The sequence below is a fragment of the Onychomys torridus genome, chromosome 8 (assembly GCF_903995425.1).
Source record: "Onychomys torridus chromosome 8, mOncTor1.1, whole genome shotgun sequence".
In the NCBI taxonomy this organism is placed as follows: domain Eukaryota; kingdom Metazoa; phylum Chordata; class Mammalia; order Rodentia; family Cricetidae; genus Onychomys; species Onychomys torridus.
Genome location: NC_050450.1, coordinates 84,881,525 through 84,896,743, shown reverse-complemented (window position 1 = coordinate 84,896,743; position 15,219 = coordinate 84,881,525). Strand labels below are relative to the sequence as shown.

The 15,219-nt window shown below is 46.0% G+C and overlaps 1 protein-coding gene across 1 annotated transcript in view; it reads right to left on the bottom strand.

Moving 5' to 3' along the window:
- Skap1 (src kinase associated phosphoprotein 1) overlaps positions 1-15,219 on the bottom strand; it is a 289,021-nt gene continuing 273,802 nt past the window's right edge. The window contains exons 12-13 of the mRNA XM_036197928.1: positions 4,603-4,711; positions 1-23 (exon numbers count right to left, since the gene is read on the bottom strand). Coding sequence (XP_036053821.1) covers positions 4,610-4,711 — 102 coding nt within the window. The 3' untranslated portion in view covers positions 1-23; positions 4,603-4,609. The remainder of the gene's footprint in view (positions 24-4,602; positions 4,712-15,219) is intronic.

Sequence of the window (15,219 nt, the reverse complement as noted above, 5' to 3'; positions counted from 1 at the left end):
GGCAGGATAGAAGACTATGTTCCCTGAAGGATGGAAAACATACATTTTCTTTTATGACCAGGATATGGAAGTATGGGTAGGGTGCAGCTCTGCTGGTAGAGTCTTGCCTAGTACACAAGAAGTCCTGGATTCAGCCACCAGCACAATATAAACAGGGTATGGAAGTGCATGGCTGTCAGTCCAGCACTCAGGAGGTAGAGGCAGGAGGACCAGAAGTCAATGTCATCCTCAGTTATAGAGCAAATTTGAGGCCAGCATAAGATCTATAAGATGATGTCTTTAAAAATGGGGGTGGAGAGAAGTCTGGAGAGATGGCTTAGTGGTCAAGAGCATGTTCTGGTCTTGCAGAAGACCCGGGTTCGATTCCTAGCACTCACATGGTAGCTTACCGGCATCCACCGCTCCAGTTTCATGGGATCCAGTGCCCCCCTTCTGGCCTTCCTGGGTACCTACACTCATGTCCACAACCACCATAATTAAAAAAATAACAGCCAGGCGGTGGTGGTGCACGCCTGTAATCCCAGCACTCGGGAGGCAGAGCCAGGCAGATCTCTGTGAGTTTGAGGCCAGCCTAGTCTTCAAAGCGAGTTCCAGGAAAGGCACAAAGCTACACAGAGAAACCCTGTCTCAAAAAACCAAAATAAATAAATAAATAAATAAATAATAAAAATAAAAAAATAAAAAATAACAGAAACAAAATTTAAAAGATAGAATTGCAAATGGGAGAAAAATTCCCCTGTTACTGTGTCTCTTTTGGAGACAACTGATATCACTGTTCCTTCTTCCAGAAGTATAGCACACATACATAAACAAATAGCGATATAAGTCTGTTCTGCATGGTCTTTTGAAATAGGGTCTCACTATATCCCAGGCTGGTTTAGAACCCATGGAAATCCTCCTGAGTTCTGGGATTCCAGGCATGCATCACAAACAGCAGCTCTCCACTCTTTTTTCTATAAGGAGGCATGCATGGTTGGCCTGCCCTTCCCTGCTGCTTTTGTGCTTACCAGTATATCTAGAAACTTATTTTGTAACAGCATCCCTTTGTGTTTACTGATGTGGAATATTTGAACCCACGAATGCCCTACAGCTTCTGGCCTTGTACGCTGGACATTTAGTTCATCTCCAATCCTTCCCTACACACAGACCTATGCTTGTGTTTGTACCAGTTGGCACATGTGCCAGGACAGCGGTGGGATAAATTCCCATGAGTCCTAGCCGGCTAAAGGGAGTGGAGAGCCATACTTTAAATAAATGACAAAGTAAAAAAGAGTGAGTTAGTTCAGCATTGGCAAGAAAATCCCAACCCTTCTGCACCCATGGCCGGTAACCAGAGTCCTCCTTAGGGAAGCTGTAAATCAAGTCTGGAGCAGCAGGCCCAGGCTGGGGCTTTGGGATTACACAAGAGCCCTGGAGAGCAAGGTCTAGCTTATGTGTGTTCCTGAGGAAATTCACTCAGCTGCTGCCTGCTGGAGAAGGGCCTGGTTGGGTGTGGGGGCCCACAGAGGTTTCCTAGTGAGATCTGAGCTTGCTTTACCCAGCAGGGCTGCATTAGAGGATTGCTTGACCATGTGTGTGGTTACTAGGTGATTGGAAAGGTCTGCACTTGGATGTGTGGGGAGGTCTTTTGCCCTGCCCCTTGGCATTCCTATAAAAAGCCCTTCTGAAGAGACAGAAGGGGACAATGGATATTGATCCAGCTCCTCCCGAGGCTATCCTGTGTTTCTGTCTGTCTTCTCCACACTATCTTTCTATCTGAATATTTCTTACCCCTTTCTCCTCAAGAGTACCCTGGGAAAAAGTGGGAGCTGGCCTCCCACAGTTGGAAAGACTGCAGACAGTTGTCTCACAGTCACACTGATGTGTCTCACAGTCACACTGATTGTGTCTCACAGTCACACTGATGTGTCTCACAGTCACACTGATGTCTCTCACAGTCACACTGATTGTGTCTCACAGTCACACTGATGTCTCTCACAGTCACACTGATTGTGTCTCACAGTCACACTGATTGTGTCTCACAGTCACACTGATGTGTCTCTCACAGTCACACTGATTGTGTCTCTCACAGTCACACTGATTGTGTCTCACAGTCACACTGATTGTGTCTCACAGTCACACTGATGTCTCTCACAGTCACACTGATTGTGTCTCACAGTCACACTGATTGTGTCTCTCACAGTCACACTGATTGTGTCTCACAGTCACACTGATTGTGTCTCTCACAGTCACACTGATGTGTCTCACAGTCACACTGATGTGTCTCACAGTCACACTGATTGTGTCTCACAGTCACACTGATGTGTCTCACAGTCACACTGATGTGTCTCACAGTCACACTGATGTGTCTCACAGTCACACTGATTGTGTCTCACAGTCACACTGATGTGTCTCACAGTCACACTGATGTGTCTCACAGTCACACTGATTGTGTCTCACAGTCACACTGATGTGTCTCACAGTCACACTGATTGTGTCTCTCACAGTCACACTGATTGTGTCTCACAGTCACACTGATTGTGTCTCACAGTCACACTGATGTGTCTCACAGTCACACTGATTGTGTCTCTCACAGTCACACTGATGTGTCTCACAGTCACACTGATGTGTTTCACAGTCACACTGATGTGTCTTTCACGCCCTGCAATAAAGGCTGATCCCATTTTTCGCCAGAAGATGGAGCTAGCGACATCAAGCTAGTCTTGACTGCCCTCCTTCACCATTCTAAATTCTAAACCCACTGACCATCAAAGTGGCTCCCATTGCTACCCTACCCAAGCCAAGCATTCCTGATACTTTAAAACATCACATGGGGGCTCGTTCAATGACAGAGCACTTGACTAGTGTACAGGAAGTCCTGGATTCAATTCCCAGTAACACAAACACACACACCATCAAAAAAATCAAAACCCACCCCAGTATGATGTCCTTGCTCCTAAAGCTTCAACCATATTCTTTATTGCTTAAGATTTATATAAAATGGGTCTTGATATGTATCACAGGCTGGTCTTGAACTCAAGACCCTCCTACCTCAGCCTCCCAAGTAACCGTTAAAAGTTAATTTGATTATATTCCTAGGAATCCTCATAAAAGATTGAAAAGTTTGTGGGTGTAGTGTATAGTGTGTATGTACATGTGAGTGTAGGTGTCTTCACATGTATGTGCTGGTACCCATGTACATTTGTGTATGCACGTGGAGACCAGAGGTCAATGTTTGCTGTTTTCCCTCAATTGCTTTCCAACTTCTTTAAATTTTTTGAGATGGGGTTTCTCTGTGTAGTCCTAGCTGTTCTGGAATTCACTCTGTAGACCAGGCTGGCCTCGAACTCACAGAGATCCACCTGCCTCTGCCTCCAGAGTGCTGGATAGTGTATGTCACTACCACCAGGCCTTTCCAACTTTAAGAATTAATTTATGTGTATGGATGTTTTGCCTGAATGTATGGCTGTGCACCATGTGCATGCAATACCCACAGAAGCCAGAACAGGGCATTAAATCCTCTGGAACTGGAGTTGTGAGCTACCATGTGGGTACTGGGAGTGGAACGCTGGTCCTCTGGAAGAATAATCAGTGCTCTTAAATGCTGGGCCACCTCTATGGTCTTACCCCCTCCCTTTTAAACCAAATAGAATGGCATGGCTTTTTTAGAGACAGTTGTTTACCAGCCAATGTGCTAAGACACTAAAGATGAGCGCTGGGGTTCAGATTCAGGTACTCTGAGAGAGCAGTACATGCTCTTAACCACTGAGCTGGCTCTCCAGCCTCCTCTACTCCCTTTTACACAATGGGACAGACTATGTTGACAGTCTGTGGGCAGAAGTGCTATGTGCAAAGCTCGGGAGGGACAGAGGGTGCGCCCTGCTGCTGCTGTCTTTTATCTTTACGGATGACTAGGATGGAGACACGGGAGCTGGAGCTGAAGTATCCATCTTGGCCAACCTGGGAAATCCTGGTCATACACAGTGGGGCACAAAGGGGAGCTACGGAGAACCTGTGTGCCTCTGACTCCTAGATTTAGACAATGGAGCAAAATTATTTTCTGTTAATCAAGCCACTATTATTTTATATTTTCTGCCAGTTTTAATTGAGTCCAGTGCTAAGTGACATAGTGCCCAGACTTAGGGAGACACACTTCCACACCCTCCCCACCCCCGGTCTCATGTAGCCCAGGCTGACTTAGAATTTGCTATGTAGCTGAGGATGACTTTGAACTTCTGATCCTCCTACCTCTCCCTCCCAGTACCTGGATTATGGGTGTGTACCAGCATGTCTGGTTTAATGTGGTGCTGGGAATGAGGGTAGGCTTCAAGCATGCTAGATCTGCAGCCTACTTATTGCGTTCCATCTCTAATCCACTGGTTTTCTATCCTTTTTTTCCATTTCCTTCTTAACGTTATTTATTTATTATGTTTTAATCTTTGAGAATATCACACATGTATACAGTGAAATATGTAAACATCCACTCCCTTTCGTTTGAATCATTAACATCATTTTTCGAAAGGGAGGAAAAGGCTATTTCATTGATGACATCACAGAGAAGTGACGTCATGGCTGACACATGCCACGTGACCTAGAGCAGCTCACTGATGATGGTGCTGATACCTAGGCTTCATGGTTCTTCTGTTTCAAAGGCGGAGGTGAGATAGTCCTTCGGAACAATCCCAGTGAGGCTGTTCAGCTCTCCTACCCACCAGCCGTACATGCTGTACTCCTGCAAAGGGAAAAGAAGATTATGGTGGTTGGAGAAACATGTCTATAAACTTCACACAGTGATGGTGGGGAAGAATCCATGGCTGATTTCTCTGCTGGCTGTCAGAATGGGCTGCGAACACCCTTTGTAGGATTATTATATTTACCAAAGTCACCTAGAGGAGAAAAGTGAGTGAGCTAATTTTGCTGACACCCTGTTTCCAGAGGGATGGAGCATATTTGCATATCCAATGCCCCTGCTGAGCCTAACAGCTTTAAAAAATTCGTTTTTAATTACATGTATGTGTGTGCTTGTGTGTTCGTGTGCCTGTGGAGGCCACCAGAGGGCATTGGATCCTCTGGAGCTGGACTTACAGACAGTTGTGAGCTGCCTGACATAGGTGCTGGGAACCAGACCCAGGTCCTCTGCAAGAGCAGTAAGTGCTCTTAACCACGGAACCCTCTCTCCAGCCCCTAACTGCTTTTTATTTTTCCAAAGGTAGGGATTCAATCTGCAGTTCAGGTTGGCCTTTAACTTTTGATCCTCCTGCCTCAGACTCCTGAGGGCTAGAATTGTAGGTACATACTACCACACCAAAAGCTTTTTAATTAAAAAAACAAACAAAAACTTTTTTGTTCTTGCTTTTCTTTTTTTTTTTGGATTTTCGAGACAGGGTTTCTATGTGTAGCTTTGGAGCCTGTCCTGGAACTCTCTCTGTAGCCCAGGCTGGCCTTGAACTCACAGAGACCCACCTGCCTCTGCTTCCCAAGTGCTGGTATTAAAGGCATGCACCACCACCACCCGGCTGTTCTTGTTTTTTGAGACAGGGTCTTACCATGTAGCCCTGGCTGACCTAGAACACACTACATAGACCAGGCTGGTGTCAAAATCTCAGCGATCTTCCTGCCTCTGCCTCCCAAGTGTGGATTTAATGGCACCACATCTTTGAACCATCACATCTTACTTTTTTTTTTTAATAATTGATTTTTATTATTTTTAATTGTGTGTGTGTGTGTGTGTGTGTGTGTGTGTGTGTGTGTGTACAGGTGCCCTTGGATGTCAGAGGAGTCAGATGTCCCCAGGGCTGGAGTTAGCAGTGGTTGTGAGCCACTTGATATGGGTGCTGGAATGGAACTCAGGTCCTCTGGAAGAGTGGTATAAACTCCTAGGTGCTGAGCCATCTTTCTAGACCCCTCCCTTTTAACCAAGCGAATGCTATGGCTTCTTCAGAGATGGTTGAACACTAACTAAAATGCCAGAATACCAAAGATGTTCACGGTGACAGGTCATAGTTCAAATCAATACTATCCATCAAGCATCTTCCTTGTGCAAAGTGCTAGTTGGATTTCCTCAAGGGACGGAATGATGAGTCCAAACACTGCTTGCTTCTTGGGAGTTTATAGGCTAGAGTAATGGCCTTTGGAGTCAGATAGGCTGGGAGCAAATCCCCCGTTGGCCATTTGGCAGCCATGTGACCTTAGGGTCTCCTCGTTTTGCCTTCCTGTGTTCCCTCGCTGTGTTGTGAGGACGAAGTGATGGCACAGATATAGGACAATAGAAAGTGCTGTGCAGACCTTGGCCCTTAGGTTCCTCCCTAGAACAGGAGCTAGTGGGGGTATAGCAAGAATGACAGGCAGGTGATCCTCAGCAGAGGAGCAAAGAAGAAAGGGCCTGAGCGTCTTTTATTTCACTTGGGTGTGGGCGACCAGGATGCTACCCACATTTGGCACTGCTGGTGGCCGAGCTTTAGGGGAAAAAAGAAGAAAAACAGGTTGGGGACTGGTACAGTTCTGGCTCCCTAGCTTTAACTGGTGACTTTGTTTCTGGTGTCTGGTTCCCCTCCAGCTCTGCTGCTTCCCTCCCTCAGCAGAGCACCCCCTCCACTTTCAAAGAGAAAGTCAGAGGTGGTAGGAACTTACCGGCACTGGCAACCGTTCGCATTCAAGTAGGGGGTGCATCCCTCTCTGAGCTTAACCTTTTCTCCCTCCCTCCCTCCCTCCCTCCCTCCCTCCCTCCCTCCCTCCCTCCCTTCTTCCCTTCCTTCCTCCCTCCTCCCTCTCTCCTTCTCTCTCTCCCTTTCTCTGTTTATTTCGTGGAGTCTGACCTCTGCCTCTCACATAAACAACTTTTCCCCATCAGTTCTAAAATATGCACATGTCTTTCATTGTTGAAAATAATTATTAATCTCCACTGCATGCCTGCTTCCCATGCCTGCTAGTCTACACAGACCTCCACCTCAGACTTCCTGATTGACTTCCTCCATTTACTTCACAGGCTCTTCCTGTCCACTCACCCTTCCGGCCTCTGCCTCCATCACTCTGCTTTTGTTTGTTTGTTTTTTCCAGATTGGGTTTCTCTGTGTAGCTCTGGCTGTCCTGGAACTCACTCTGTAGACCAGGCTGGCCTCGAACTCCCAGTGCGGGGATCAAAGGCGTGTGCCACCACCACCAGGCCTCTTGCTACCTTCTTAACAAGTGGATGAGCTCCTTGTGACCCTGTCCCGTTCAGTGCCTGGTGTTGTCATCCATCTCCTTAGTAAATCAGAACTCACCAGGCTACTTCCACAGGCCACAGGCTCCCTCATGCTTGGGGCCTTTCTCCTGCTTTTACAAACCCCCGCTTCTCCATATCATGGGACTCACTTCTAAGCAGCCTTCAGATTTCAGTTTCTGAGTTACTCTCTCTAAAATGCAGCCCCTGCCACTCTGTGTCAGAGGGCTCCACTGGGCGGCCTACAGTGCAGTACCCTATGCTTTCTCAGAGGAGAGTTAATCTCAATGCTAGCCAGTAGACCGGAAGTGCGCTCTCTCTCTCTCTCTCTCTCTCTCTCTCTCTCTCTCTCTCTCTCTCTTTACATTTCAGACAGGGTTTTGTGTAGCTGATGGACACTGGCCTTGAACTCCTGATCCTCCTGCCTCCTGAGGGCTGGGACTCCAGATGTTTACCACCACCACACCTGCTTTAGATAGATCCTGATTTCATTCTGTTTTTGTTTTTGTTTTTGAGCTGAGGATCGAACCCAGGGCCTTGCACTTGCTAGGCAAATGCCCTACCACTGAGCTAAATCCCCAACCCCCTGGTTTCATTCTGTTGCTGTGATAAAACACTCTGACCAAAAGCTACTTAGGGGCAGGTGGTGGTTTGCCTGAGAACGCCCCACAAAGGCTCAGTTTCTGCATGTTTAGTCCACAGTTGATAAACTGTTTGAGGAGGTTGAGGAAGTTTGGCCATATTGGAAGAGAGGTGTGTCACTGTGAGTAAGTAGGCTTTTAGGTTTCAAAAGCCCAAGCCAGGTCCAGTCTCTCTCTCTCTCTCTCTCTCTCTCTCTCTCTCTCTCTCTCTCTGCCTACTGCCTGCAGATCAGGGGTAAAGTTCTTAGCTACTACTGCAGAACCATGCCTGTCTGCTTCTGCCACGATGATCATGGCCTATAGTCCTCTAAAACCGTGAGCAGGCCTGCAGTGAAATGCTTTCTTTATGAGTTACCTTGGTCATGGTGTCTCTACAGCCCCAGAACAGGGACTGAGACAAGGCCTTCATCTTATACTTCAGCCCATGACTGAGAGAAACAAGCCCTTCATCTTATACTTCAGCCCATGACTGAGAGAAACAAGCCCTTCATCTTATACTTCCATGACTGAGAGAAGTCAGCACAGGAACTCAAGGCTGGAACTACGGAGGAACATTGCTTGCTGGCTCACTGACTTGCTTGCTCACAGACTAATGCTTAGCTAGATTTTGTATATAGTCCAGGACCACCTGCCTATAGGTGGTACTCTCCAACATCAATGAAGATCATCAAGACAGGACTGGAGAGATGGCTCAGTGGTTAAGAGCACTGGCTGCTCTTCCAGAGGACCTGGGTTTCATTCCCACATGGGGGCTGATAACTCCAGTTCCTGGGGATTGAATGCCTTCTTCTGACCTCTGCATGTACCAGGCACCCAATATGGTACACAGACATACATGCAAGCCAATACACTCATACACATAAAAGAAAAAAAAAAAGACCATGAAGACAATCTTATCATAGTTGTGACCAAAGACCAATATGGTAAAGAAAATTATTCAGTTCATTATTATCCAACCCCCCCCACTTCCAACCAAATGATTCTAGACTATGTCAAGTTCACAGTTAATGCTAACCAGGATACATAAGAAATTTTGTTTTGTTTTGTTTTTTCAAGACAAGATTTCTCTGTATAGCCCTGGCTGTCCTGGAACTTACTCTGTAGACCGGGGCTGGCCTTGAACTCACAGAGATCCACCTGCCTTTGCTAGTGCTGGAACTAAAGGCATTGTGCCACCACCACCCGGCCAGATATGAAGTTTTAAGGGCTGGCCCTTGTTGGTTTTGTTTCTTGAGTTATCAGCAGTAAGCACAGAGTGGGTCCAAATAAGTGCTTATTAGGTGAGGCCCTGATGGAATGAAGGGGTAATACAAATTTGCACTTTCAATTGAATAGACTGACTCTAAACTAACTCCTGGGTACTCCCCTGTGATCGAACTGGTTGTGGCAGAAAGAGGCCAACTGCCTTTGGAGACAGTGGTCCCAAATGGATTCCTATGTGCCAAGAAAAGTCTCAGATGCCACAGAAGCCAGACGGTGACTATTGAGTGGATCCTTTAAGGACTCTGTTTTCCTTTGGAGGCAGGGTCTTTCACTTTTTAGCCCAAGTTAGTCTGGAACTCATTAAGACTGTGATATCATATAAGTCATATAAAGTACACACACACACACACACACACACACACACACACACACACACACACATGTGCCAGGAAGCTGGAAGAGGATGTTGGATCCCTTGGAGCTGGAGTCAAAAGCAGTTGAGAGCTGCCATATTCGGGTGCTGGGAACCAAACTTGGGTCTTCTGTAAGGATAGCAGGTACTCTTAAACACTTAAATACTTATCTATCCAGCCCCAAGACTGAGTTTCAAGAGGTCCTAAAAGGGGCCTGGTGGTGGTGGTGCATACCTTTAATCCTAGCACTCATGAGGCAGAGGCAGGTGGATCTCTGTGAGTTTGCGGCCAGCCTGGTCTACAGAGTGAGATCCAGGACAGGCTCCAAAAAGAAAAAAAAAAAAAAAAAAAAGGTCCTAAAAGGAGTTGGGTATGATTGATTGCTCATCCCGATGATCCCAGCACTGCAGAGGCTGAGGTAAATAAAGATTGCTGTGAGTTCAAGGCCATCATGGGCTACAAAGAAAACATTGTCTCAAAATTAAAGAACAAAAACCAAACCATCACCACCACCACCAAAATCTAAAACCAAACTAAAACAAACCACAAAAACCAAAAACATGCACACACCCACTCAAAACTCAACAAAACAAAGTAGAATCTAGGAAGACTGTCCAATAGGTAAAGTACTTGTCTTGCAAGAAAGAAGACCAGAGTTCCAGTCCTCAGCACCCATATAAATGCCAGGTGGGCATCACAGCCTGCTTGGAATGCCAGCTCACAGGAAGCAGAAGCAGGAGATCTCCAGAGTGGGCTAGCTAGACTAGCAATTGGCAGGCTCTAGGCTCAAGGGAGAGACCCTGCTTCATTGTGTAAGGTAGAAATAGATAAAGAAAGATAACCAGAGCCAGGTGTGGTGGTGCCTGCCTTTAATCCCAGTATTCAGGAGGCAGAGGCAGGTGGATCCCTGTGAGTTCGAGGACAGCCTGGTCCATGTAGTGAGTTCCAGGACAGCCAGGACAACATAGAAAGACTCTATCACAAAAAATAAACAAAACAAAAACAAAACAAAACATACACACACACATACACAAAATACACTCAGTGTCTACCTCAGGCCTCTACACATATGTGTGTGCACCTGCATGTACCCGTGTAAACATTACACACACTCACATAAATAGACAAAACAAACAAACAAAAAAAAAATCCAACCAACCAAACAAAAAAACCTCAAACCAAAAAATCTCCAAACAACAACAACAACTTAAATAACTGTGTGTCTGTCTACCATCACTCTGCTCAATTCCTCATCTCTTCCCTCCGCCAGGCAGCCTCCCCTCTCTAGTGTATCTGTTGTAGGAGACACACTCAGAACTCCTCAGTCTGTGTCTGACAGGACATAGCTCAGCTCAGTGCAAGTGATGCTACGGTCAGTCCATTTTCCAACGCTGAAGTTAGAGCGGTTTCTGTCTGAGCTGCATCTCCGTTCTTTGCATCTTAGCTTTTCTTGTAGAGCTGCCCCACGTTTACCAAGCTGCAGGAATGTCTTCCTCTGCAGGGCTTTGCTGTGTGTGACAGACACGCTGTCTTCCTCTCTCACAGCAACTCATAAAAACTAGCTTTAGCTCTTTCGCTTTCTCACAGGCAAGAGGGCAACTTGACCAAAGGCAACTTGCTCAAGGTAAGCGTGTGTCACATGAGGTGTGCATGGCTCCACGGGGGGTTAGTTGAGACCCCTGACTCTTGACTCACTTGTCACAGTCCCCGTTGGCTGTGATGCCACGGGTAGAGACCAAGCCTTGGAAGCATTCTCTCCACCAACTCAGAGAGGGTGTAAACTGGAAGCAGATGAGGCTCAGCAGGGCACCTGCAGAGGCTAGGCTCCCAGTCAGCTTGCTCTTGCTGGAGGGGAGTACTGACCTGCCTATGCAGATGCGGAGGCCTCATGAGTTGAGAGCAACTCTCTGCCCTTCAAAACAAAAGAGCCAAGAGCCCACAAAAGTGTGAGGAGGGTAGCATAGTCTCAGAGACCATATGTGTCCTGCTGTGGAAGCCTGGGAGCTTAATCAAAGCACCTACAGGTCCTGTGATCTGACTGTCTTTTCCAGATTTCATCCCCTGGTTGGATACCCAGAAAAGGCTGCGGGGCTGAGATGTTTAAAGCATGAATGGAAATGTCTCGCCTTCTCTCCCACTACCACCCCCCATGCATTGCTCCAGCTCAGTCTGAACACCACGAGGTATTTTAAAATAATTTCTACTTTGATGAATTGCTGGGGAGTCCACAATTGCTCATAATCAAAGGGAGAAAAATGCAAATGAGATCCGGCCGAGAACTATCCCCACCAAACGTTTATTTCACTGCACAGTGCCAAAAAGAATTAAAACAACATTAAACTCGCAGCAATCATGTTTAAGCCCTCGTTTCCAAGTGCCAAATTGCACCACTCTGGATCATACAGATGTTCGTTAATTATGCTAATTTTTATTAAACTATTAAAATGGAGAGACTACCGGCTCAGCCAGGCAGACCCCAGCTCTGAATGAACTCTGCTCCTGTCTAGAGGTGCTAATTTACTGCATTTTTATTAAGTTGCTGCTTCTTGGATTTTAGTTTTAGGATCGAAGTGAACTGAATTTCTGGGATCAATGTTTCTCCACAAAACCTGAACTTCTCTTGGCACAGCTATTTAGAAAAATTGGAAAAGTACTTTGAGGCTCCCAGGAGACCTGCAGTCTTCAACACAGGAGCATCTCTACGTTCAAACTGGGGACACACACCTATACGTGTGTATAGTATCAGGGCATCCAAATTCTACATGCTGTGGCTCACTCTATGGCTCTGTATACTATGGAGGGTAAAGGTAAGACTTCAATGGTACAGAATATTACCAGAAGATGCTTTAGATAAAGTCCTAAAAAACCAAAACCAAACAAACAAAAATCCAAAAAAAATCAAAGGCCAAAAAACCCCCAAACCAAACAACAACAACAACAAAACTCTTCACACGTCCTGCTTCTCACCACCACATGTTTCACCTAGAAGAAGTATAACATACTGCTTATTTCCACATCTGATCAAACATCTGTTTTGCTGAACTTGAACCTTGCCAAGTCTCCTTGAACTCTTTCCTCTCCTCATGAAGAAGCTTTGAAAAGGAAAGGTGGTGTTTGGACTCTGTTGTCAGGATGGAGACACTATTGGTTTGGATGAAAGAAATGTTGAGTGAACCTGTGACCCACACAGTGCTCACCGTCATCCACCATCCAAAGGGTTTATGGGGGGTTGTACATGGCCCTAAAAGGATTTATGCTGCTAATCTCAATCAACAAGGAAAACAAGAAACAAACCCCACCAAACCTGCTATAAAAAGAACAGCAAATTCTGTAAACAAAAAGCAGTATGGTCACCAACAACAGGCAGGTCACACAGCTTGACTCTGCCTCCAGTGGTTTCCTATTGCTGTTTATGGTTTCAAGACTATCATAGGCCTCCGCAAGCTCCTCCAGTCACAGGGCCCTGAGCCCCTGTGTGGTGCTGCAAATACCCTGTCAGTAGGTGTCAGGGGATATCATGGGGGAAACCAGCAGGCGCCCATCATAAGCCTTGAAAGAGATTAAATACCCTTACCCCATGATTGCTACATTTTCATCTCTCTCCTCCCGCTGGTTCCTATTTGCGTAAGCTCTTCCATGGCCCCCCTGGAGTAGCACAGACATGACCTGGAATGACCATCCCGTCTTGGGATGAGAATTCAATTTCTAGGCTCAGTGAATCCTAGGCTGTTCCAACAGAAGGAATTCACATCCTCTAAGGCTTTAAAACTTAAACTGGAATCTGTGAACCCTTAGCCTGTCTATGGATGGATGGTAAAGACATTTTGAACTCTTGAAATTGGCCTAAAATTTTGTGTGAATGTATATGTGTGTCTTATGCCTAGGCTTTTCATTAGATTCTCAAAGGATTTACACACCTTCCACAGTTTACAAATAGCACTCTAGAGGAAAATACAGTGGACTTTGGGGCCTAGGTCCAAACTTTGTCCTAGGACGGACATCTACTAAACAAAAACACAACGGAAGAGAACCCGGAATGCTCTTCACTGGGTCTTCTAGGCCTGAGTCCTTCCCATTAGTCTGTTTCCTCTCCCTTCCCAACCGACGGAGCTGTTCCTGTCCTGGGGCACCAGCATTTTCACTGTCCCTTAAAAGGGGTGGTGCCCTCTCAGGGCTTTCTGTGGCATTTGGAATAAGCCTTCCAACATGGTCAGTTCTGTTGAGAAGGTTCTGTGATGGGGGTCTTGGGTGAGTTCCTAAGAGAAAGACCCTCTTTTCACATCAAAATGGTCTCCAAGCTTCTGTGGAATTCCCTGAAAATGTCTCATAGTTTACTCTCTTAACCATCAAAGTTCACTGTATCATTGTAAGTAAGAGAATCCCTCTTCAAGAGAACAATCAATCAGCCTTGGACACAAAGGATCAATAAGTGCTTGATATATGCATGGGAAAAGCCAATCAAGTATTGACTTGTGATTACTTATTTCTCTTAAGAGTGCTCATTTACCATATATTATCACGAGTAAAGATGTGAACTTTGAATTCCTAAGCAGCATAGATTTCCAAGAGCAGCACACACACACACACACACACACACACACACACACACACACACACATATACACACACATATTCTGGATTGGCCTACAAATTCTGAACTCCTAAAACCCAGCTTTGGAATGAGGATGTTTTCTTTGAGATAGCTTAAGTTTTAAGAGAAATTGAGGGGGTCTAACTCAGCAAATTCCCATCTGCTAGAAGAAGAAAGCCGGGAACAGGAGTTGTTTGCCAAAGGCAGACATACCCATTTTTCAGCACAGATAGTTCTGTGAGGAGATTTTTCCTGAAGGGAAAAGGAAATGGTTGGTTGGGTAGCTGGTGGTTTTGTGACACCGGAAAGGATTTGAGCTCAGCCCTTGGCTAAAACCTTAGGTAGTTTGGCGGCCTCTCTAGGCTATTTTACACTGTGGTTAAGGTTCTTGGCAATCATTTTCTCTTTTTTCCATTATTCAGAATTTTGGTCTGTAGATCATAACACAAATGAATCATTAAGTTTGCTTCAATTGAGCCAGTTTTATTTATTGTTACATTTCAGGGAACTTGCTCTCGTGAAGATTGATGGACCTGAATGTCTGAGGAGATAAGTGTTATAAAAAAAGGGAGCATGCGAAGGTGGTCCGCAAAAGCTGTGAGGGCACTCAGGAAGACAAGTCTACGGAGCGTGTCCCAGCTTAAGAATGGAGTGCTCTGAGGAGAATGTGTGCTCCATGTGGAGGGCCCAGGAGCACCTGGCTGAGAGGGAACATTAAGCCTGAATGTGAAGCTCCTGTCTTGAAGAGGGTGTAAACACATGACCATGGATGGAGTCAAGGCCAGGGAGGCACGTAGGGTCTGTGCATACCAGATGCTGTTGGGGATGGAAATGTGTGTGAAAATTGTGTGTGTGCAAGGATAGGTGACAGAAAAATCATACAGGGAGGGGCAAAGTGAAGGAGGTTTGTAAAGAGAGACAGGAATGTAGCAGACAAGTTCAACTTCACTTGAAGAAGAAAGGGGACAGGCAAGGTAAACATTTACAGACGGGAGGAAACAAGGTGCTGAGTGCGGAATTGAGGAACAATAGAGGCAGCCGCCTCTCAGAGCTGATAGAATTGTGGTACCATGTGAGACGGGCATATTAATATGTATTCCATAAACTGTGCAGCTCCCAGCCCCAACGCTCTGTCTTGCTCTGACCGCAGTACCAGCCTCAGGCACCACAACACAATTTGGAAACAATGTG